Raw genomic sequence first — 25,684 nt, 5'->3', positions numbered from 1 at the left:
CCACAGGTGTAACTGAAAACAGGACTTTGGGAACTTGTCCTTTGAGTGAGATGAAACTGAGCTTGGGGCCAGATATGGCCGCTTTGCAAAGGCCCCCCGGTCTTGCTCTGAGAGTTTCCAACATACCTTAGGAGACTGAATGACTAATAAAACAGAATGAGGTTTGCAGTGATCAGAGCCAAGAAGTCTTTCTGGGGCAGGGCAGTGGACAAGCGCAGGGTTCAGAACTGAGAAGGAAGGAGCGATGTGGGGGAATAATAGCTAGGAAGTTTGGGAAGGTACAGGGATACTCTCTGTTCTTTCCTTCCTCATCAGTTTCTGCTCATGCAAAAAAAAAAAAGGGCATGACTAAGAAAAAGATTCTAATCTGAACTAATGAAATTCATATTTTGTTTGTGACAATACTTTTAAAGCTCTATCTAGTTTTCGTCATTAGCGTGCAGATTCATTGTGACCGAATTGAAACCAGATTTAAGCTATGTTCTTATCTTTATTTACAAAGTGAGCTCCAAATTCTGGTCAGGTCTCTATAACCACCTTGGCTGTGAGTGACCTTGGGTAACTTCCAAACCCAAGTTGGGTCTCAGTGTATTTTGTAAGTTGTAAAACCGAAGGGATTTAACTAGAATATTTCTGAGATTTCATCTAACAGAATTACATTTTTTAAAATTTTAATTGAGCAAGAAAAAAATTCTGAAACATATAAACCAGAAGTATTTTGATTAAAATATTCTTCAGAATGTGTTATAAATTAAGGATGAAACAAACAACTTTAAAAATTATCAGACTTAACCTACATACAAAATCTCTTATCCTCTAACACTAAATCAGCCACTTGCCACTAAGCCTATGTGAAATAGGATATGATCAGCAGTAAAACTGTACTGCCTTGCTTTAAACGTTTAGAAATCTGCAATTTGTTGTTAATCAAATCAACCTTAAAGTCACCATTGGCAGACTCTCAAATTTTCTAAGAACTTGACTTTTTAAAGTCAAAATTATGCGATATAGTTCTGAAGATTTTCAATGAACAAGGAAATAAATGGAGAAATGCAATAACTAAGCATCTTAAAAATAGAGTGATGTCCCTTCCTCTTTCATTTTCACTGGCAATCACTCAGTTCTGATTTTAGCATTTCTGCTTACAAATAAAGGGGGCAAGGCTGTGGGCAGTGGGATGCATGAGTGTGGGAGGGCACACTGTTGTCTATTAGTGGAATCAACCCCTTCCTTTGACAAAGACAACAACCAAATCTTTGGATGGTTTATTTGATCTGCGTGAAAGAGTGGCAGTGGGATTTCTGGCACTTGAATAAGCGGAAACAATATTTTTGCTAGAGAGACTTCTGAGTTCTCTCAGGGAGCCTTCTAGAAGGCCATCTGGACCAAACAGTATTTCTTTTGTAAAGCCCTGCATTTGGAAACACAAACGAAAGGTGTCTGAGCCGTAATCAGATACCTATGAAAATAATTTGCTTTCAATATTGGGGAGGGGGAATTATTCTTTGTAATTTTCTAGACGAAAAGACTTACATGAGGGAAAAAACCTTTTTCTTTTTTCTTTCTTTATTAAGATATAAGTTCCCAATTTATATTCCTATAGAGGATTTGCTTATTAATGTAAACATGTTAATCTGCATTACTGCTCTCTCGAGTGAAGTTAGGATGTATCAGTTATGTGTGTTGTTTATAGTTGTTATGTCAGCTAGTGACCTTACTTTTGACCTCATAATTACTAGTGGAACCTAGATTTTAAAGGTGGACACTTTCCCTTCCTCGGTTTTTACCCAGCTTGCGAATCTATAATGAACAAAAAATATTGAAAAATTTAAACAAAATCCTTCCAAAACCAAATAAAGCATTTACAGATTTACTATGAATAGAGTGCTTAGAATACTGAAAATGAAGCAAAGCTGCATATTGGTAGCCAGACACTGCAGAAATATGAATATTTTAGCAAAGTACCTTTAAAGATCGATCTCATGTAATACATGTTGCTATTCTTAATACCTTTTGCTATTTTTTCATATTTTTCTGTTTGAGCCACCATTTGAAAAGAAATGGTAAATTCTTAATGTAGGATTTCCTGGGATTATCAATCATTTTAAAAAAGCAACTGACTATTTCCTTTAGTTGTCATTTTTGCCTAAGAAGTGATGAATTTAGCACTGAGTTTATAATATAGATGTGAAAAAATAGTAGCCTACATATATGAATATATATATATAGTATAAATATGTATATGTATTTACTTATATACAAATTACAGTTTCTACTGATATCATCTAATATTAACTAATTATTTGCTTGGGATGATTTCAATTATCCAATTTCATACTAGATACAGTTCTTAGTTGATAACAAAACAAGTGTTAAAATCATATTTTAAATTGAACAATGCTAAATTCAGTTCTGAATGGAGAATTTTCAAATATTGGAATCATTGTTATTACGAAAAAATGACATCAAAAATGAAATTAACTTTTAAGAAAATACTTTACAAATTTAAAACAAATCACATGGGAGTGATTTATCCCGGCTAAACTATTTCACCGAATAATTTGAGACTAAAATAGTTAATGACATACAGGTTGTATCTCAAATTATATTTTTCTGGAAGGATGAAAGAAAAAATCAAGTGTGATTAATAGTGTGGATATATACCTCACAATTGGTGTCAGCTAAAGTAGAAATATTTTAGCTTATGGGAATTAAAATAGGAGCATAGAGCATGTGGAATGTTTAAACTTTTTCCAACAGATTTTAATGAGTCCCTAATATCAATCTATAGCCCTAATTCTTATGATGGGGACTGTCATGCCAGACAACATTTTTTAGCCTGAAAATAAATATCTTTAGTTTCCTGAAACAAAGCAGTCACAAGTATCATTACCTGCCAAACAGAGACAGATTATATGAGCAGATAGTTATTTTTTATTATTTTTTAATGTAAAGTATTTTTTAGCCAACATTAGACTAAGGGCATCAAACTTTATTTCCTTAGAACTTTTAATTAATATAGAACAAAAAAAATTCCCGTGATACTAAAGACTAAACCCCAATAATTTATCTACTTGTGATCTAAGTATTCTCATGAAGTTTGTTATTTGGAGGGGACAGGAAAAAAAAAGGTAGAACTTTAATTTTTGAATAATAATATTATTATCACTATAGAAAATACTAATGATCCAGCACTAACTGTGAACTTCAGCTATACCTTTCATCTTAGGGCAGAATATAATTTAAGATGGGAGCAGGAAGTAGAGAAAAACAATGATACATAATTTTGCCTTCTTGGGTCATTTCTGCTTGAAAGCATTACTTGAATGAAATTTTCATCAGAGGGCGAAAAAAGGTCTTTTAGAAATTTATAAGTATCTCACTAGGACACAAACCATCAGTTTCCCATTGTTGAGAGAGTCACCTGTGCTCTGGACAAAGTATCCGAGGGTTTATGTTTTCATCAGTGAGTCACATTTGAAATAAAACAGATTAGATGTTTGTTGGAAGCAATATTTTATACAACTGAGCGACCTATTTATACTAAATCTTTAAAAACAGAACCTACATTATTTAAACCCCAAGACCCCTCAAGACCCAGAGTCACCTACCTGCAGACCCAATTTTTGTGACCAGCCAATTTATAGGCAAGGTGAAAGAAACATGCGGACTGGATAAAATAACCATATGTCCCCACTGGAAGCCCCATTACTTGAATCATTTAAACCTTGCTGGACAAAGCACCAGGAGAATTTGCTGTAGGAAACAAACCTACACGAATGGGGCAGGGAAGAAATGACCTAATAGTTAGTCTCCCTTCTGCTCTAATTTCTATGGTTCTGTGTTAAGAAAAGCTATTCTACCACACTGTTGTGAAAGCATATGTCCCAACAAGAGGGCATTTCTTATTTAAAAAAAAAAAAAAAAAAGTTCAGAATTTAACATCTAAGTTGCCATCATCAAAAGGCAAGGACACTTTAGGGCAATTTTCCCTGGGAATAGCACTTTCAAGATATAATGGAAAAGTGCTGTTTTCCCCTCATTCAAGAACTTAAATGCTGGTAAAAGAGTGTGTTTCTAGTTTGAATTTTCTTTGCTGGCTACTGAAACTTAGGTAACTTCTTCCATACCTCTAGCTGCTTATAATGCCAGTGGCGCCCTTTGATTTTATCCAATGTGAAACCCAGTGTAGATAGTTCAAGAAGGCAGTGTTAGCCCAGACTGGAACTCTACTTGGTCTGCCGTTCTGATGGTCCCCATCCTGCCTCAGTTTACTTCAGTAGGAAGTATTATCAGGTACATATCCTTAGCTGGCATAAGGCACACACGGAGGTACAGAACATTTAGTGAGTGTCTGCACAGGCAAGCATGCAGGAGAGGGGAGTGGATGGAGTTATTTGCATGTATAAATGTAAAAGTATATGGCTCTTCTCTCTAGATAAATACCTATATTTATTGATGGAGGATCTGGATTTTGGGATCAAGATATAGAAATGGACATAAAACATAATGTCAACTGAAAAAATCTTTTTATGCACTGCAATATGTTTTTTTTGATGGTCACTACTGATTTGAAACGAAAGGTTGCTGTTTATCCTGAAACTGGTATAGTCCAAATGGGATGTCTCCAGTGTCATACATTCCGTCTTTTGATTTTAAGTGCAAGTTTGTGCAAAGATGAGCCTGAATGTGTGTGAGGGTGAGCATGCGAGCATGGTTGGAGCTGAAGGCAGGTAATGAGAGGGAGGGAGTGACTCACTTAATACTGTTACCTACTTTCGAAAGTCCTGGGATTTTTAGGTGCTTTTACTGCCAGTGAAAAGTGTAAGACACACTTCTCACACTGATGTCACCGGTTCACCACTGAAAACCAATTTTGTTCTTTTTTTTTTGTAGGGGGTACTGTTTAACATTTAGAACCTTTATAATGTTTCAACATTCTTTCTCCCCTAAGTACTTTTGCATTACAGGCATCAAAACTTCACTCCTTATGTAAGTAACAAGGCCAGGTTTAGATATAACCTCCAGGATGGATTTATAAATGCAACTTTCCCCCCATCCTCTTAAAAAGAGGCAAACGGTATTATTGCAAATAACCTTTAAGATAATTAACTGACAATGCTGCAACTAGCATAAAATCTTCCTTCAGGCGACACCTAATTTAAGTGTTACTGGCACAAAGTGGAGACAGATTGTGCATCACCACTGCAATATTTACATAGCAGAAACCCACAGAGCAGGAAACGCGAGGCTCAATGATGCACTAAATTAGGAACAACCATACTCCAGTGTTAATTTGCTTTCTATTCTATCCAAATCTCAGGTCCAGAAATTGGTACTAACACATATACAACCTCCCACTCTTAAATGACTAAACCGGAGATTTTTGTACTTTTTTCTCCCCAAATTAAAATAACTTGAAATTTATTTCTTCTCTCCAAAAGAGCCATTTGATCAAACTGTGTTTATTTCATTACAACTTGCTCTCATTCTGATCTAAAATTATTTTCATATGAATGCTGCATCGGGTCTGTAGAGTAAAACTAAACAGACTTCTGTTTTCTCAAAGGCTGCCAATATAGTTTATGAAAAGAATAAAATGAGAAACTGGAGATCCAGTGAGTGAAATATTTAGGAACGTGGAAGGGCAAATTTACCTTAAGTGAATTTCTCAGTGATAAATGTTGTCCCCCCTAAGCCCACACATATCCTCCTCCTCAAAATACGAGTTTTTAAAAACCACTCAAACAGTATCTATTTTTTCATTCTTCCCCACAGTATCTTAAACGCCAGATTCACCAATGTTTCAAGGCATTAACAAAACATTTACCTTTCCTAACTGTTGATGTTCTTTAAAGGCAGCAATCAGTTCTTCAGCCCACTTAAGTTTTTCAGGGGAAGGAGAAAACTGCTCCTGGACCACTGCAATTTGGTTAGGGTGTATCACCTGCTTACCTACAGAAAGATTAATAACACCGGAAACACAAAACAACAAACACATGTTCAAACAAAATGTCTCAACCACGCCAGTCTCCTGAATGCCTTACAGTCTGTATGTAAAATAACTAATTATTTTTAGAACTTTTTAAAAAGAAAATAACACAATCAGGCAGGCTTTTCCAGAATACCCCATAAGAACAAATACAACAATGGGAGTAATTGTGTTTCCGATCCTATAGAAATGCCATCTTAGAGCAGATAATCTCTCATTTTTAGTTACAGGTGGATTGACCAGGCAGCTCGTTGAATAACTGCTTGGCTGGAACTTTAAAAGGATAATGTCTGCAAATTAAAGTGATTATTTTGAGTTAAAGTAGAAAAAAATTACATGTTAATTCTTTCCAATTCTGCAAGTTGTCTTTTGCTTATTCTGTACCATTACCCCATCTTCCATGATTTCTTTTAAAAGTGGTCTGTTGGTTTTCATAAAGCTTACAGAAGCAGACATTACAACTATATTAATATCAATAGTGTCTTACAATAATACATTCAATTTTCTTTCTTTCAGATGAACTTAGTGTATCCCTTCTAACCACTAATAGAAAATTGGATTTCAATGAAAAAAATTTTATTCAGTATAGTAAAACAGAAGGCAGATTTGAACACTGTGATCTCTAGATTACTCCATTTAAAAATGTTTAAATAAAAAATTACATAAAGTTTCTCTAACCAAAAAAAACCCCCTCAGATTTTCCCTTTTTGCTTATGGAATGAAGATTGGATATTTCTCCTTTATACAGATGCTTAGACACCCCAGAAGAAATCTTATTTCTGTAGTAACGGTTTTAAAAAAGCTTTAAAAAGGAATCTTAAATTAAAACATTATACAAAGATAAGAGTCACAGGATTCTATGAAATCATGTAGTCATTAAAAAAACAATTTAACAATCAGGGAAGAGTGGAATCTAATCAGGTCATTGATAAAATGCAACATACTTTAATGTTATAATAATGATGAGATTATATTTTATTATATGATAAAATTACAGACATATTTGGTTCTTTAAAAATGAATGTACACTTAATGATAATTTACTCTGCTAAGTATATTTGTTGGCATATCAATTTGCTTTGCTTTTGAAATAGCTGCTTTAACATACAGCCAGTACAAATTATATCCTTGATGTTTTATTAAAGGTGCATTCCTGTTACTATCATTATTCTGTCAAATAGAAAAAAGAACAATGTTTCTAAAAAAATTTTTTTACTATTTCATGAAAAAGAGTTTAAGTAAATAAATATAACAATATCTTTTCTTTACAGTAGCATAATTAAAACATCCTCATGTTGCTATTTCATTATCTGTCAGCATACTAATAAAACATTAAAATCTTATATAAATAAAGATGCTTTAAATTATTTGAGGAATAATTTCTGGGAACAAATAACATCAATGATGACAAATGAGACTTTTTTCAATAGTAGATATTGAAATTATATTTAAGCAATCTAACAGTTGTTACAATATTATTAATAAAGGATGTCAGTTCTGGTAGTCATTTTGTACTAATCGTTAGTCCTGAATTTTATAATTTATGTACATAATTTACACTAATGTGTAAAAAGCCAGATTTCATGGGAACTTCTTGGTACAGACACTATAAATTGAGAAGCAAACATAAACTATTTACAATGCTGTGAAACTAATGATGGCTTTTAAGTAGCCATATTTTGGTACTGAGGCTAATTTTAAGATATGTGTTAGGTTTTAGAAATTTATGAACCTCCATATGTGAAGTTATCTTTCGTCAAATCTTATATATCCCAACAACTGAACATCAGACTTTAATGCCATGTGGGAGCAAAGCAAGTATTTTATACAGAAGAGCTGTTATTGACAAGTTACTGAGAGGGTGCAAAATTGGAAGACATTAAAATTTATGACCATGAAATCCTTTTTACAGTACCACTTGATATATCGTGCTTTAAATCAATACCTGTCAAATCTTTTAGGTAACTGTATGATGGTGTCATTTTTGTCTTCTACAAAAGACTGCAAAAAAGAAGAAAACCTATAGTGCTTCATATTTATAATCTTTCTTCTCAGCATGTAGTACTAGAATAACTGTGATGACTAAGTAGGCTGTTAAAGCTTTATTCTAAGATTTATTTTTGGTTTCTTTTTATAAAAATAATTCCTAAAGTTAATAGTCATTTATACAGCCAATGCATTGATTTAAAATCAATTTACATGGATTGTGGCCTCATGAAACAATGAATACAGAAAAGAAACTGTAACCAGCTGTTTGTTACATGGCTAAGTTTCAAAAAACCTACAACTCATTAAAAAATATCTAATTTTTAAAAGTCGAGAAAATCCTTATTAGCACAGATCCTTATCAGTGTTATGGATAACATAATACTTTATTGAATTTTAAAACTTTCAACCACTTGCTTCAGATAGGGTGTGTAGCTCTCCTTCTTTCTTCCCCTCCTTCCTTCCTTCCCCTTTCTTTCCTTCCTTCTTTCCTTCCTTTTCTCCCTTCTTGCGCAAAGCCCCAAGTATGGCAATTAAATGACAAATAATTAGGACAAGCAGATCGTGAGTGGTCTAAAATACTCATTAAAGCATTTATTGTTTAAAAATACTACAAATAATCTATCTTATTATCAGACTAATTACCTTTTCTTGGTGTATAGAAATATAATTGGGACAATAAAGACCTTTCTAAAAATTGCAAAATGGCTCTGAAGTTTAGCTTCCTCCTTTACTGACTAGTTCACTTGAATATGTAACGGGCACTGTACCCTCCGTGCCTCCTCATCCTCTCCCCTCTCCCTCCCACTTCCATTTTGTTTCTGATTTAATACTCCCTGTTGTTGAGAAACAATAGTGCCAAGTCCGTAAGCTCCTCATGCTGAGTTGGGCACAGTCTAGAAATTTAAATCTGATTTGCAATAACTTGTCTTCTACGATTGAATTAGGGACCAATTTAATTCAGTCCCGTCTCTTGGAGAAACTCTCAAACTCCCTTATAAGTTCTGGAGCAAACATTTACCCCAGAGGAAGCAGAGGACACCCAGGTTATCCTGAGTGATGGTGAGAGAGGCCCCCATCAATTTAGTGTTTTCTATTTTTTATTGTATTAGTGCCCATTTCAGAGCAACATCTGGCTGCTTGGCAGCCAAAGCCACATATTTTAGACCAACAACATCGGGGTCTGTTAGATAGATTTCATGGAGTTTTTCTCCAACTTTTCCATTTGGGCCACATCCTAACAGGTCATTGGAAGGAGGCAGGTGTCACAGGCACAGAGACAAGGACAACGCCAGGGATTCAGTGGAGGGACTCTTTCTTTCTCAGTCACTACTAAATGTAGGGAGGATTCATTTATTAATAGTTCAGATGATTGAGAAATATTTCTCTATAATAGACATTTACTTATTTATTTAACAAATTGGGGGAATCACATTTTAACTCTTTATGTTAAAGACACAAACACAAAGGTCAGAGCATTATTTAATTCTACTATAACACTAAAATGGTTTTTCAATTTTACTTTGGGTTAAATTAACATCCACGAAGGTATCTTTTACACTGAAGGTCACTTTATGAAATGTTTCTTTCATTAACCTCTAAATGAACACATTGCAAAAATATTTACAAAAGGAATAGCATGGATGCTTGTCTCTTTTCCTTATTTTTTGGGTGCATCTCTGATCAGGATATCCTTAGAACTTGCAGCAGGAGAACAAATAAGAATAAAAGAGCTTATGGTGTTTTTTACCCATGGTTGTGTACGTGTGTGTGTGTGTGTGTGTGTGTGTGTGTGTGTGTGTGCAACTGCTGACATGTGTTTGTGTACAGAATCGTATTGTGGTTTTTCAAAAAATAGATTTCTGTTGCAAAAATACAATTTTCGGTTGCTCCCTGGGCTCCTGGGTATCTGAGTGACTGGGCACACCAATCAACAGATATCTGCCTGTTCTCCAGGACAGGATTTCGAGGACCCGCTGATCTTAGTGCCAGTCAATGCCCATAGGTGTCACCAGGTGCACAGACACTTACTGGGGGATGGGAGAGTAAGGAGGGGCTTGAAGTGCCAGAAGAATAAAAAGCTAGTTATGAGTTTAAAAAAAAAAAACAAAGAAGATACCACTAAATTTTTTTCAGAAATAAATTAATATTTTGAATATCTGAGGAAATTTTTTTCTCCCCATCAACTCAAATTCTATGGCAGTTCCCTCAAAAACACTTCTAAAATGGCCTCATCCCTCCCCTCGTGTCAGCAAAAACTGCAACAAAATACTTAAGAGGACAGAAAAAACTGGTAAGTAATATTAGAAGAAACTAAAACGAGTGCTTTATTTTTTGACTTGTGGAGCCAAAGACAAACATGATAATTTGTTTGGCAGGTTCTGGTCCTGGATAACTTTTTCATGTTTCAAATAATGGAATAAGTATATGAGACACCTGGCTACATTAGAAACACCAGTTCCTGGTTAAATTTCTGTTTTTCTGGAATGTTTGCTTAATCTAGATACTGCTTTCTAAGATATTATCAAGAATCATACCAGTAAATCCCATTGCAGCTCCTTCTCTCGACTGCTTGAGAAGCCCCTCTCCATCCTGGAAGTCGATGTACACCAGGTCTATGGCCTGCAGACCAAAGGCCTTTGCTACAACAATAATCTTTTGTCGGGCGTAGAGAATATCTTGGGTTTCCTTACTACTTGTTGCACCTGAAAACAGAACGTTGACTGAGAAAGGAGACTTTAACTTTGGAAACTGGACCTAGATATCTATTATAAAAACGCCGTTTGTAAAGACATCTCTGTTTTCCTGGGGATTTCTCCCTAGCGAAATGATGATTCAAATATAAATGAAGAGAGGGCTATGTGGAGGCAGAGTTAAATCCCACATGTGTCTCTTTATCTTGCAAGGCATCTTTTCGTGTAGTTACTTGCACGTGCATTAAGAAAAGCCCCCCTTCCCTATCTCAGGAGCTAGACACAAATGACTTGATAGGTCACAAAGGACTCCTGGTGTATTTTTTCCTTCTTGCCATTGCTCAGAAAGTGTCAGTCCAAAGATAGCACCATAAAAGGTAGCCAAACAGCTGTGCGTGGAAATAGTTAACTTCCGTCACTGAGCACAGAATTCGTGTGCTGTGGTTGTAATGCCATGTCATAACAGGTTCTGAGCCAAATACTGCAGCTTCAGGGTGTGGAAGGGGAGCTTGGGGGAACGCAAGGACGCTGATTTTGAGGGAGGCAGAAAGTGTCCACTGAGCTGCTGGATACACAAAAGTCTCCTGGAAAGACTGGTTCCTCTTTTTCCCCCAGGAGTGGGGTAACTGTCACTGTTTATATTTGGACCATATCACTGCTCAGGGAAAGCTCTTGCATTCAGGTCACTGGGAGTGGTGCTCTGAAAACACTTTGTGGCCTTGGCCTCTTTTCTAGATGCACTCACAGCCTCTAGTTAGTTATACATGCACCCAGACCAAAGACATAGTGCCCAAGGGATGGGGAAGATCGGTGAAAACAAGCATACTATCTCAATAAATATTTCATAATAAAGGGGTTCTGAAATATATTTTAGGGGGAATTTAAGATCTATTTAAAATTTTTACATACTTCATTTAATGTAGAAAATGATTCATCAAAGCAATGTGAAACTGCCTTAAATTTGTGTTAGAAGCCTAGATAGCCATCTGGCTGATGGAAAAACAACACATTTAAGCAACAGAGAGGCTGTTCACATAATGTAGTTATTATGAACACAGTAGACGTCATATATGCCTGAACATGTCTGAGGCTACGACAGGCTTTTTATTAGTTATTTTATAAATGAACGGAAGTGATGATGTAGTGTTCTGGAAGAAGGACAGCTATGAGGTGCCCTAAATTATCAGGAAGTATTGCCCATTCAGCTGAAAAACCATTGTCATGGTCGGCAAATATATATTGTCATGTAAATGCCCATTCTTGAAGGGGCAAAGAAAAAATATATACACATATGCACAGAGAGAATGAGAAGAGAAACATGTCTTTGACACCTATGCTGGCGCGAAAGTCTTCTCCTCCAAAAACGACTGCATCTAGAAAAAGACCCACTTGAGGCCCGTTCTTTAGTGCTTCTTCACACACTGCCTGTAAAAGAGCAGAACAGAACCAGAGCTCACAGAAATGCACCCATTAGAGAGAAGCAGCATGGTATATTTCAGTAACAGAAAGGTCCACCTCTTAACACAGTTTAGCTGAAAGCAGTCCTGAAAATGCAGCCCCAATTCACCCCTTTCAAAAGGTATTTAATATTGTCCAAAGTAAGTATGTTGCATATATTTGCTTTGCTTAATGGATTATATTAATATAGTTAGTAGCATATATTAATACATTTATAATGTTCAAGTTTTAGTTCATCCAATCTTTAGAGAAACTTTCAAGTTAACTCATTTTGATTGGACTGTAAGTTATTTCTGTTCTTCCAAAATTTGTTTTTGCTTTAAGAGACCCTCCAACAATAAACATAAAACCACAGGAGAAAAGGAAAGAATTTAAAAATCAAACTAATTGGATTATTTGCATTGGGATCAAGATTTCTTAGTAAATGGTCTCAGGATTAAAGACAAACAATACAAAAATCTACAACTCCAGAGGGGAAAATAAAAATGCAATAAGTCATCCAAGATGTATGAATAAGCAACTTGGACATTTCTCTGTGAAATTAAAGATGAATAACAGTCATCTTAGACAGGACTGTGATGCTGCAAAGGTGGAGAGAAAGCATGCTAACATATGTGGGTGGGGAGGACATGAGGAACCGGTGAGGACACTGTTGATTAATTTCAGGGGCTGTGAGTGCTTCTAAGTGTATTATGAATAAAATGGCAAAGCAGCGCTTAAAATGAAATCACTGTATGAATCTAGTTGCATCTAAGAAATATGCGTTGACTATATTCTCAGAATTCTAGGGCAGGCTGGAAGGATTTGTGCTTAGTGGTGTAAACATGCTGATCACGAGGCCTGAAGCAGCTCCCCAAACATTTGCACTCTGCCCCTCCTGCATAGGCCAGTAGGTCTCTCAAAGTTTCCTCTCGGAGCCTTTGCTCACATATTATCTCTCCAGTACAGTTCAACTATCTGTTTTTGTTTTTAGGTATTTCTTCTCTCCTGCCCTTGTCATGGGGTACTACAGTGATGATGTTCACAGGTCAGGTGGAACATGAGGTATATTTTGGAAAACAATTTAAATGGCCACTGATAAAGAGGAAGAAACAAGCTAGCTATGAATTCGTTAAGGCAAATAGTTTAATGCAGCCATACAATGGTGACAATGCTTGGCTCAGCTAATCTTCCTGAATGTATATTAGGAAATATTTTATGTTCTAATGTGGCAAACTGAAATAATATAGTACAAATTAGTGTGTATACTAACTCAAAAATAGTAATCTTATGTATTAGACATTATAGATTATGTTGCTACAAAGAGGCCTGATAATTTCCCAATAAAAGGCAATTGTTACAAAAGAATAATTGAAAGTTAATTCGTAAGGGTGACAAATGTTCATGTACGTTTATTCGATAAATGTAATAATTCACAGCAAAAATTTATATAGTGATTATTTAATTAAAATTAATGCCAGGAATATATAAATATTTCATTTAAATATTTAGGACGAGGAAGTTTTTCCTTGCTACTGCGTCTATTTCTTTGTTTTCTAAGATGCTCACAGCCTGGTTTTGGTTATTACAGATAATAAATGGTGCTCAAGGTTTACTTTGCTTATAAATCTTTCTAGAAAAATATTTTAAGTAGATGTTAAAATTGAAAACAAAAGTTCTCTTTAGGTAATAAATAAAATACTAACTTACTAGCCACATTATGGTTTCCTTACCTTAAAATTGAGCAAACCCATTGCAGTTTCCACAAAAGGGATTAAATTCATAGGTTGTTCAAGTTTTCGGCCTTGTAAGTAGAATGAAAATTTGTCTGAAAACTAGAATAAAAAGTGTCATAGGTGACTAGTGGGGGAAAAAAAATGTACAATCATTGAACTGTAGAATAGAAGTAGTATTTAAGTCTTTGACCTGAGGAAGTAATATCCCAGCCTCTTTCATCCACACAAAGAATAAAAAAAAAAAAAAAAAAAAAACGGAAAAAACAGAGGAAAGACCAAAGAGAAAAGGTAACAAAGTTCCCAGCAAACTAAATAGTAAAACCTCAAGCATTAAAAATTGTTTTTTTTTCTGAAGGCGCAATTTGAGGCCTAGGAGTTAAGAGGTGGAAGGAGAGATTCTCAAGTTTAAATGCTTTCCTTGAAAAGGTTTTTACTTAAGGCCTCTCGCCTTCCCTTCGTTCAGTGCATGTGGCAGGCCCCTAAAACAATGAAGTCTTGCTCTACCTGCCATTCTGGTTTTGTTTCGGACCCTGCACAGACATCGGTGTAACTGTTCAGAAGCCTTCTACGTGGAATCCATATTATTCATTATAGCAACACTACCCTTTGTTCGGAGGTTTTTCTTCATAATTTTTTAGCTTACCTAGGAAGACCTTAAAAAGGAAGTTTAATTCTTTGAAGACCAAAGCTCGCCAATTTTTTCCATGAGACCAGTTCACAGCTAGCTCTGTGCTGCCAGTGGGGTAGCCCAAATTCCAAAATCTATCATCTGGAAACATACAAAAGCTCTTGCACAGATCTCCCCCCCACCCCTTTCAAAGGAGAAAAAAAAAAACCCACCACACTCTAAATTGTAAATCTATTATGTCTATCTAGATCTAATAAGATGTGGGGAGATTAGAAAAAACACACAGGTACGAAAAAACTATTTTTGTAAATAAAGATAAAAACATATATATCCATTTTAAATTTAAGGAATATTCAGCCATTAATGGATATCAAAGGAAAAGGGAATTTTAATCATCTCTCCATTCAGTCTCAGTTGGGTAAATCATATCTAAGAGATTTGCATAAATATAAACCATCAAAGACTTTTCATCTTCAAAGGGGGTTTCAAGACCCTATAAGCTTTGTACTGTAATCATCGCAGGTCACCACCCTGCAGGAATAGGGCTGCTATGGCAACATAAAAAAACTAATGCTTAAGGCTTAGCATAATATTCTGACTAATAGAAAGGAAACTCATTTTAAAGGCTGGCAGCCTATTTACCAGAAGCAGGATTAGAGGTGTTATTTCCCCTTTTAGCTGCCCCCCCCCACTGCCCGTGCAGCACCTCCCTCCCCAACCAAAAAAAATCTAATCACTGGGATCTTTAAAAAGCTTTTGAGCGATTTGCAGTAACTTTACAATTAGGCTAAAATAAATCACAGCTTTCAGTAATGAAGAATTATTCCCAGTTGCTCCCGCTGCCCCTCCCTTCCTCGACACCATGATCATCGCCTCCTTAGCAACTTTACAAGGGAAGGAATAACTCAACCAAAATAGCAAGAAGGAAGAGAAGGCTACAGTTTCAGGGGACAAAATGTATAGTATTCCACGAAAATGAAAATAAAACCTAACTTATGGCACATTTAATCTAGAAAACGGGTGGTAAAATATTAGTGATTTTGGTGTTACCTGTGCACTGGAGGAATTTTGTTTTTCTTGTTAAAAAAAGGAAAACTTGCAATGTTACTTGCCCCATTCTTTGTGATAATGGTTATAACCCCAAAAACTGTAGAGCTGAAAACTAGGTAAATCCTTTACAATATCCTTTACAACAGGGAATATCCCTGTTCCTAGTGTAAAAAATCTCTAACGCCTTTTGTTTTTAAGGCAATAGGGGCATATTTAAAAATTAAACATTCTAGCCCATCCTCCTCCTCCTCCTCCCCTTCTTTCTTAAAAAATTGCATTAAGTACTAACACAAAAGGTAACTAGTGGAGAAGTTTCAATTAATTTTTTCAAAAGGAGACGATTAAATGTTTCCGGCCTGGTAAAGTGTTCATTTCAGGGAGGTGGAGGGGACTGGGGGCGTGGGGGGAGGAAAAGAAGGGGGAAAATCACAAAGAGATTGGGGAGGAGATGAAGTAGCAGGGCTCAGCAATTCTTTCAATTCCAGTGCACACCCAATAGTGTGTTGGAAGAATGCACCCTGTTCGGGATTTGTGGGAGAATTGTCCCACGACAAAGGAGGCCGAGTCACGCTTGTTATAGTCCAATAAGCCGTGCCAGTCAAACAAGAACCCACACTAGCGACAAAAGGCCAGCAAGAGATTCTCACACAAAAGAAAACAAGGAAGCCCATCTTTCAGTTGTGCATCAGGCTCTGGGTTTTATGCTTCACATAAATACAAACGGAGAGGAAAAAATAAACAGCCCAAAAGACTTCTGTTAACTAGAAATCCTATTTAGATTTCGGTATGTTCCTCACATCCAAGGATTTAAAACAGCGAACAGAGGCCTTAGCTGAAGGCCGGGGTGAGCACTCCCCTCTCAAATGAGGGGTAATAACGGTGATAAATAGGCACTAACTATGAAACCAAAAGGGAACAGTGACTTCAGATTCCATTTCAATCAACTTAAGACACATTTGAATGGGGCAGGAACTCTTGAGAACATTAACCTGCTATCACTAGGATCTCCCAGCTCCTGAGGGGTGACCTTGCTGAGAAGAGCTCCAGTTTTGAAAGTAAATATGGGACCTTGAACGAAGGTCTTCAGGAAGACACCAATGCAGAGCTGATGGACAGAAAAATAATGGTAGCTACATGTGTAATTCTAAACTTTCTAGTAGCTACATTAAAAGAGTAAGATGAAACAGATGGTGAATTTAATTTTAATAAGAGGTTTATTCAACCCAATATATCTGAAATATTATCATTTCAACATGTAACCAACATAAAAATTATTGAGATAATTTACATTCTTTTTTCGGGGGAGGGTGCTATGAAGTCTTCAAAGTCCCGTGTATCTTACAGCGCATCTCAATTTGGACTGGCCACATTTCAAGCGCTCCCTAGCCACATGTGGCAGGCAGCCATGGCACTGGAAAGCACAGAGCCAACATAGCTACATACACGGAAAAGGTGAGCAATGTATTTGGGTGCCACAACTAGAACTCGGCATATTGCTACAGTTGTAGCCATAGACTTAGGGATCACCCTAGATGTGGCATCAAAATCACAAATCAAAGTCCACACGCCCTTACCATGCTTCCAGCACCTGGGTGCCACGGGCCCTCCTCTCAGGAGTGGCACAGTGGAACCGACTGTATTCGGCAGAGATCTGCAGAATCACTGCAGCCCCTAAATAAAATCTAGCCTCACCCTCCAACCTCCACCCCACTTTAACAATTAAAACAATCATAGTATAATTAGGCCCATTTCAAAGTTTTCTTAAGTAATTTGACATGCCAAGGGTTTATTGGCTGAAAAGTCTGTCATGAAACAAACACACCTGTCAGCAATTTAAAAAGGATGAACTAGAAAACTGTTCAGGAAATAATATCTGTGCTAATTAAAACCACTAGTTAAAAGCTTCCTGTCTTTTCCTATAGTTGCCCCAAGGAGTGACCTTTTCCTCTCCTCCTCTAGGTTCATTTTTTCCTTTGCAGCTAATGTGCTTTCACTGTCTCTGATGACTTCAAATGAATCTGCCTAAGAGGTATGCAAATCACTGCTCTTCCAGGTGGAGGGTTAGGGCCTGGCCGGGTGTAGTCTCAGGTAAGCTGGTTTCCAGGGGCTGCTCTGGAGGAGGCTGTTCTGTCTAAACCACAGACCTGTTAAGGCAGCAGAAGCATCATTTCAAGTGCAGAGCTGTTCCAGTGAACACTTAGGCAAAGCCAGGTTCTCCTTGTGTGCAGGAAATGGTCTTTGGGACCTGCTCCTTTTTCTCAGTTCCCTTTCTCTCGGCTCTGTGTATGCATTTTCAAAACCTGCAGCACCCAAATCCTTCCTTTCTGCTACTCCTTGTTAGCCTCTCCTGAGTCTTTAATTAAAGCAAAGCATGAGCTACTCACCCACTGGATTTCTTCAGGATCTTCTACCTTCGGGAGCATCAGGCTGGAAGGAAGGACCCGGGACCGCAGAAGGGCCTGCAGGTCTTCTTCGGCCAGACCACTGGACACTGAGTTGATTCTTACACACTTTTCAGTTGGGCCCAGATCAAAGTCTTCAAGAGTTTTTACTATTCTCAATCGAGCTTCATCCTATGAGTGTAGATAAAATGTAACTCCTAAGTTTATTTATCATTGAGAAGAAACACAATCAAACTGTCTGTGAAACTCTTATGTGGATGGAGAGTCTGAGCACCATTACGATGTCTACTATGTCCACCAAATAGCTGGTATTTGAAATGAATTGTCCAGTCCGATGGGCAAGTGACTGATTTCCAGACTTCACTCGAGATGACTATAGCAGAGATGAAAGCCATTGTAATGCATGTTGGTGAAACTCTAAATAGTGGTCTCAGGACTTCCCTGGTAACACACTGGTTAAGAATCTGCCTGCCACTGCAGGGGACATGGGTTTGATCCCTGGTCCGGGAAGATCCCACATGCCGCGGAGCCACTAAGCCCGTGTGCCACAACTACGGAGCCTGCACTCTAGAGCCTGTGAGCCACAACTACTGAAGCCTGTGCGCCTAGAGCCTGTGCTCCGCAACAAGAGAAGCCTGTGCACTGCAACGAAGAGTAGCCCCCGCTCGCCACAACTAGAGAAAGCCTGTGTGCAGCCACGAAGACCTAACGCAGCCAAAAATAAATTAATAAATTTATAAATAAATAAATAGTGTTCTCATTTTGCGCATTAGCATTACTTTCCCATTGGAAAGGTAAAATAACTAATAGGTAACATTTATTGAGCATTTACTAAGCACCAGGCATGGTGCTAAGTGCTCTACCTGCATTTTCTCATTGAATAAATACAAGAAACTAGATAATTTATGGATTAATGGTAGTCTTGACTGCCAGCATATTCACATTAGGGAAAAAAATAAGGATTTGTTTTTCTCTTTCCACATGCGTCATGCTTTTTTTATTCACTTAAAAATTTTTTTGCAACTGAGTTGAATCTTAACATTCAATTAAGAAGGCACTCACAGGAAAATGACACTTCACACTACAAAAAAGCTCTAGCTTATTCAGATGGAAGGCAATAATATCACCAAGAAATCCCTTCATGAAGTGGTAGACAAATACATTTTTTTCTTTGATTTGGCAGGCTTTGCTCCACAGTTAAGAAAAGCTGAAAGGTTGAAAGTCTGATTCAGTATTTGAATTGTCCCCAGAAAAACTATATAAAACCAAACATGTTATTTATTGGCTTTGCGTTGGGGTGATGAAGCGGGGACAGGGGTTGGGGAGAGAGGAGTGCACTTGGGGCGTGGGGGCAGGAATCAAGGGAAAGAAAGCCCTTGAGGTCATTACTTCCTGCCAATTTCAGTTTCAAAATCAAATTCCTCCAACTTGCCAACAGCCCTCAACAAATTCTCATGGTCAGAATGAACACTTATCAAAAGTAGTTTCATTTGGGAAGGGTTTTTATGATACTAATAAAACTTTAAAGCTTCTCACTGTTGATGAATGTAGTTTGAAAAAAAAGGTCTTAACAATATATGGCCATTTGGATAGCAGTTGTTATCTAGGAAAATAATAAACCAAAGCAGAGAGAAAAAATAATTATTTGAGCCAATATTGAGTTGAAGTCCAATCAAGGAGACAAGCCAAGACAGTAGATTTAAACCAGGCGGATGTAGGTCTATGACCGGGTAGAAGCAGGGAAGGCCTCCAAATGTGGTCTGAGTTAAGCAGTGTGAGGAAACCAGCTTAGAGTTGTCAAGTCGGATGGACGCAGAGTACATAGGAGCAGTCTGAGACAGCTCTGTGGAGTCCTTTCCTGATTTACTGAGCTCTGACTGCCAATAATTATGCCAAGCTTAGACAAAAGCAAGAGAGAGCTCATGCCAGCTAAAGTGAGGAAGGATGCAGCCAACAGTGGCTTGGTTCCACACCTTGCTGTGGGCTGTCCCACAGCAATAAAATGCATCCACTTGCTCTGTCATGCCCTCTCGCTGCAGCCACAGGATAGGAAGATCCTGAAGGTGAAGGTCAGAAGTCAACTCATCAACTCAGTAGTATGGTTCCAAGGCCATCGACAGCTGTCGAGAGAAATGCTTCCTGTGTGTATCTAGATCCATAGCCTCAAAGAACCCAAGATGTGCTATGCTCCACGCAGCCTGGCACAGCTACAAACCCGGGATGGCTTCAGCTCAGAAAAGTTTCAACTTCCAGGTTTCCTTTCAAGGGCAGGTCGGGCTTGTAAAGGGTCTGCTGGGACAAAGTGTACGGGAAATGGAAGGGAACTAACTAGATCATTTGGGCTGAAGTGCATTTTAAAACTTGAGTTATTTGAGGGACTTTCCTGGTGGCGCAGTGGTTAAGAATCCTCCTGTCAATGCAGCGGACACGGGGTCGAGCCCTGGTCCGGGAAGATCCCACATGCCGTGGAGCAACTAAGTCTGCGAACCACAACTACTGAGCCCGCGTGCCTAGAGCCCAAGCTCCACAGCAAGAGAAGTCACCGCAATGGGAAGCCTGCGCACTGCAACAAGAGTAGCCCCTGCTCGCCGGAACTAGAGAAAGCCCGCGCACAGCAACGAAGACCCAACGCAGCCAAGAATAATTAAATAAGTAAATAAATTTATTAAAAAAGCCCCCAAAAACTTGAGTTATTTGAATCATCACCTCCATCCTCTAGTTTAATCTGCATGTGCGCTCAAGGACGCAGGATCCCTGGCAACATCAGCTTCCTAAATTGTTCATGTTGGTGTCAAACAAAATCTCTAAGCTGTTTAGTTGTGTCACTTGGATTCGAAGACCTCTAAGCTGTTTAGTTGTGTCACTTGGATTCGAAGGGGACTGTTTGTTCAAAGCTCATGTTCTAAACCTGTTTGTGATTTTTATCTAAAGTCAGATTGCCATGGTTTCAGCACATTCCGGTTTACTTAGTAAAATTCAGCCCTTGTGAAATTGGCTGCAAATGAAGTACCCCATTCCAATTTTAGGCATAATCTGATTAGTACTTTTCATGCTGTAATAATGAGCAGTGAATACTCAGCATTTTATTAGACTTTTTTTCCTCTTTCTGGCTCAGAATTAAAACCAAGCTCTTTCCACTTCATCATTCTGTACCTTTCCAAAAAAAGATGATGGCTTTGGAGTTATATTGCCATACAACACCCTTATTAACGGGCTGTTGCTTGTGACAATTTACATAAGTGAAGTGTGCATCCCTCTGCTGTGTATCCCAAAATATCCAACAACTTCACTGAATTTACACCAACCAACAAGCATGTTGATTTTTTTTTCTTTTTGGTATTTTAATGGTGAAATATGTTACTATGCTAGCAAACACACCCATGCCATCTGTTGGGTGAGAGGAAGGCAGTTTCTAAGAACAATTAAATTTAGTTCTGGGTCTTCAGCTAGAGAGAGCCACAGTCCACCAGTTGTGAAAAGAAAGAAATTCTGTTCATGCTGTTCTCTCTCTATCACAGGCCTTACGTCTTGCTACCGTGTCTCTTACATCTCTCTCATCTCCATCACCTCGCTCCCTTCACACTTTCATTCTCTTTTTCTTTGGCTCTTGTTTGGCCCTGACCATCCTTCCAAGTGCCATCTCATTAGGGGGATTAGTAAGACTCGGCCTGGCAGACACCACCTTCTCAGAAGGGCTATCCAGGTGATCTGCTGAGATTATTGGGAGGTAAATGCTCCCTGGAGAAAGAAGGAAAAGGAAATGAAGGCAAAAAGAGGCCACTCAAAAACAACTGTTTTTGGGGGGTGGGGTGGTCTTCCATTCTGGAAGCAAAACAGGTTGTTCAAAATGGAGTTGAGAAGGAACTGCACTCTAAATGTGTTAGCACTGCAGGACAGCCTTGGTAAGCATTTCTCAGTGTAGGGCGAACTTGTCCTCCTAAAATCTGACAACCTGAAAAGACAGAATAATGAATGCAAGGCCTTCCTCAACAGTTACATGAGACTTTTGCAGAGACTAATTACCTTTGTGTGTTTGTAGCATGTTTGATTCCAGAGGTGGGCTCTGCAAAGGCCACAAAGAAAGTTGGCACAGGTCAGACTCTTCACAGGCCCTGGTCCTAAAAGGTGGTATTACCAAAGTTCCCACATTCAACTGATACTTCGTGCCATGGGCTGCTCAGTGCAGTGGACCGGTGGCTAATAAACTTGTCCTTATACATAAGCCACCGTATTATGTGACTCTGGGCCAGGAACCAAGGCGTGCTATGATTTCAGAGACCGGATTCTTATCACCTGGGGAAGAGACATGCTCTGCTGACGTAAGAAAGCGGATAAATCAACCATCACCGAGACCTGCAGACTCTGAAATTAAAGGAGAAAATATGCGTGCCGTTGGTTCAATTGGCACCCATTAAAGCTAATAACTAATCAGCCTTGCAAGTTTCTAGCTCAGAATGATCAAATCTGCAAAGAAAACAACATCCGTCCACTTTTACACTCCAGTGGAAGAGGTGGTCCCTCGCGGCGGGGCGGCACAGTCTCGCCATCTGGAGAATAAATCGAGTGTGAAGTACAGTATAGTTTGGGACCAAGCTCCGTGGCAGCAGCTCAGCAGTCAGTTCATTAGTTCCAAACTTCCAGGGATTAGAGCGACATCAATTCTACTGTCGGATAGGAAGAGACAGACAGGATACGAGATTCAAGGAGGATTGTGACAACCAGGAGGAGCCCCTTGGGCTTATTTATAAAACTACAAAGTATAAACATACCCAAATAAGTGTCTTAAATAATAGCATTATTACAGTTTCATAACATCTGAATTAACACCTTCCTCTTTTTCCACCTCCACCCCGAAACCCTGTATGTTAATAACATATAATGTTTTCAGATGAAGTCGCCAAGACGACCCTGAATGCAACAGGAGCAGTGAGAAAGCTGTGCGGCCGAAACAAGACTTGGGAGTTAAGAAGTACGGAATATTTTCTAGGCTCTGGGGAGATGCATAACCTCTGTGATTTTTAAAAATGAGCAATTACTATTTTCATCCTACAAAAGGCAAATTGCCATGCAAATTTGCCATGCAAATTGCCATGCAAATACTCAAAAACACTAGTGAATTCTGTCTTTTCCATCTCACCTCACTTTGATTTCATCTGACTCATAAAATGATGTCATAAGCATGGACTGGAATGGGCAAAAGGCCCTGATATTGTCATCTATATAAAATTATTTTTTTTGAAAATTTTGAGATTGTTTGGTTTAAAATAAAAAGTTCTGATGTATTGTTCCATTTAAGGATCTCCCTTTTCATATAAGTTCTTTTTATACACTAATATTAAAAAACAGAAGTGCTTGTGACAAAGTCATCATTAGAAAATTACTGTATTTTTCTTACAAATGTATAAAATGTATTATAATCACAGAGACTGCTGTAGTTACTGCATTAGAAAAAAAGCCAAATTCTCACTGATTATTACAACCTGGTAGTGTTTCTTTAGGTAAGATGGTAGTGTTGAGTTTTCTAACCCCCAAAAATCTTGGTTTGCCTATTTTTTTTTTAACCTTTTTTTTTTTTTTTTTTTTTGGCTGCACCATGTGTGGCATGCGGGATCTTAGTTCTCAGACCAGGGATTGAACCCACGCCCCCCTGCAATGGAAGCACAGAGTTTTAACCACTGGACCACCAGGGAAGCCCCTTGGTTTGCCTGTTTTTGAAAAAAGAAAACCTACAGCAATATTGAACATACCATGAGTTAACTGGTTAAAATTTCATTCATCAATAACACCAAAAGCACTGGTAAGAAAAGAAAAAATAAATTGAACTTCATGAAAAATTTAAAATGTTGTGCATCAAAAGATACTTTCAACAGAGTAAAAAGGCAACCCACAGAATGGGAGAAAATATTTGCAAATCATATGTCTGATAAAGGAATATATATTCAGAACATATATAGAACTTCTAAAACTCAGCACCAAAAAAACAAACACCACAATTCAAAAATGGGCACAGGACTTGAACAGACATTTCTCCTAAGAAGATATAAAAATGGACAATGAGCACATGAAAAGATGTTCAGTATCATTAATCATTAGGGAAATGCAAGTCAAAACTACGAGACACCACTTAACACCCATTAGGATGGCTACTGTCAGAAAAACAGAAAAAAACAAGGGTTGGAGAGGATGTGGAGAAATTGGAACCCTTGTGCACTGTTGGTGGGAATGTAAAATGGTGCAGCTGCTATAGAAAATAGCATGGCAGTTCCTCAAAAAATTAAAAATGGGACTTCTCTGGTGGCGCAGTGGTTAAGAATCCGCCTGCCTGTGCAGGGGACATGGGTTCGAGCCCTGGTCAGGGAAGATCCCACATGCCGCGGAGCAACTAAGCCCGTGCGCTGCAACTACTGAGCCTGCGCTCTAGAGCCCGCGTGCCACAACTACTGAAGTCCGCGCGCCTAGAGCCCGTGCTCCATAACAAGGGAAGGCACCTCAATGAGAAGCCCGCGCACCACAACAAAGAGTAGCCCTGCTCGCCGCAACTAGAGAAAGCCTGAGCAGCAACGAAGACCCAACGCAGCCAAAATAAATAAATAAGTAAAATAAATTTATTAAAAAAATTAAAAATAGAATTAACATATGATGCAGCAATTCCACTTCTGGGTATATACCCAGAAGCGCTGAAAGCAGGTCTCGAAGAAATTATTTGTACACCCATTTTTATAGCAGCATTATTCACAATAGCTAAAATGTGGAAGTAAACCAAGTGTCCACTGACAGAAGAATGGATAAGCAAAATGTGTTAAATATGTGCAATGGAATATTGTTCAGGTTTAAAAAGGAAGGAAATTCTGACACATGCTACAACATGGATAAACCTGCTGTGCTAAGTGAAGACATTATGCTAAGTGAAATAAGCCAGTTACAAAAGGACAACAATGTGAATATATTTAATAACCACTTAATGGTACACTTAAAAATGGCTAAGATGGTAAACTTTATATTTTATCACAATAAAATTGAGGAAAATGTTCATTTATTGATTTCATCCCATAAGTTATTACACTCTAGGCATTCTGTTTACTCTGAAACTGTAGATTTTGGTAGAGCAAAGTTTCTGATATGCTGATTATGAAAGATCCTTTAAAACACAGGTTTATTAAAATGCCAAATCAGCTTTCATTCAAAGGACTAAGAAGGCTCAGGATGTGTATGGGTGGATACACTGGCATACAAGTACAAGTAGCTCTTTGAATCTCTGTTTTCAGTTCTTTTGGGTATATACCTAGGAGTAGAATTGCTGGGCCATTTAGTAATTCTATGTTTAGCTTTTTGAAGAACTGCCAAACTGTTTTCCAAAGTGGTTGTACCACATTTTACATTTCCCACCAACACTGTATCAGAGTTCCAAATTTTTCCACACTCTTGCCAACACTTGTTATTTTTCATTTTATTTGTTTTTGATAATAGCCATCCCAGTAGATGTGATATGGTATCTCGTTGTGGTTTTGATTTGCATTTCTCTAATGATTAATGATGCTGAGCATCTTTTTATGTGCTTACTGGCCATCAGTATACAGATCTTCCTTGACTTATGATGGAGTCATGTCCTGATAAACACACTGTAAGCTGAAAATATAATAAGCTGAAAATGCATTTATACACCTAACCTACTGAACATTATAGCTCAGCCTAGTCTACCTTAAATGTGCTCTGAACACATATTAGCTTACAATTGCGCAAAGTCATCTAAACATGAATAT

General features: G+C 37.9%; 1 protein-coding gene across 10 annotated transcripts in view; it reads right to left on the bottom strand.

The window, feature by feature from the left end:
• CLYBL (citramalyl-CoA lyase) overlaps nt 1-25,684 on the bottom strand; it is a 300,835-nt gene that overhangs the window by 42,193 nt on the left and 232,958 nt on the right. For 9 of the 10 annotated variants that reach the window (XR_013824823.1, XR_013824824.1, XR_013824825.1 and 6 more), the window contains exons 3-7: nt 17,907-18,095; nt 13,842-13,943; nt 12,003-12,096; nt 10,516-10,683; nt 5,831-5,955 (exon numbers count right to left, since the gene is read on the bottom strand). Coding sequence is in view for 5 of the 10 variants with exons in the window: in XM_079902842.1 (XP_079758968.1) it covers nt 5,831-5,955; nt 10,516-10,683; nt 12,003-12,096; nt 13,842-13,943; nt 17,907-18,095 (678 nt within the window). In the remaining 5 variants the exon portion in view is untranslated. Of the gene's footprint in view, nt 1-5,830; nt 5,956-7,938; nt 7,994-10,515; nt 10,684-12,002; nt 12,097-13,841; nt 13,944-17,906; nt 18,096-25,684 lie in introns of those variants that run through there. The other variant, XM_079902838.1, reaches the window with a different exon arrangement.

This window comes from Stenella coeruleoalba (assembly GCF_951394435.1).
Source record: "Stenella coeruleoalba genome assembly, chromosome: 18".
In the NCBI taxonomy this organism is placed as follows: Eukaryota; Metazoa; Chordata; class Mammalia; order Artiodactyla; family Delphinidae; genus Stenella; species Stenella coeruleoalba.
Note: the sequence above shows the minus strand (reverse complement) of the source record. Positions and strands in the feature narration are given on the sequence as shown.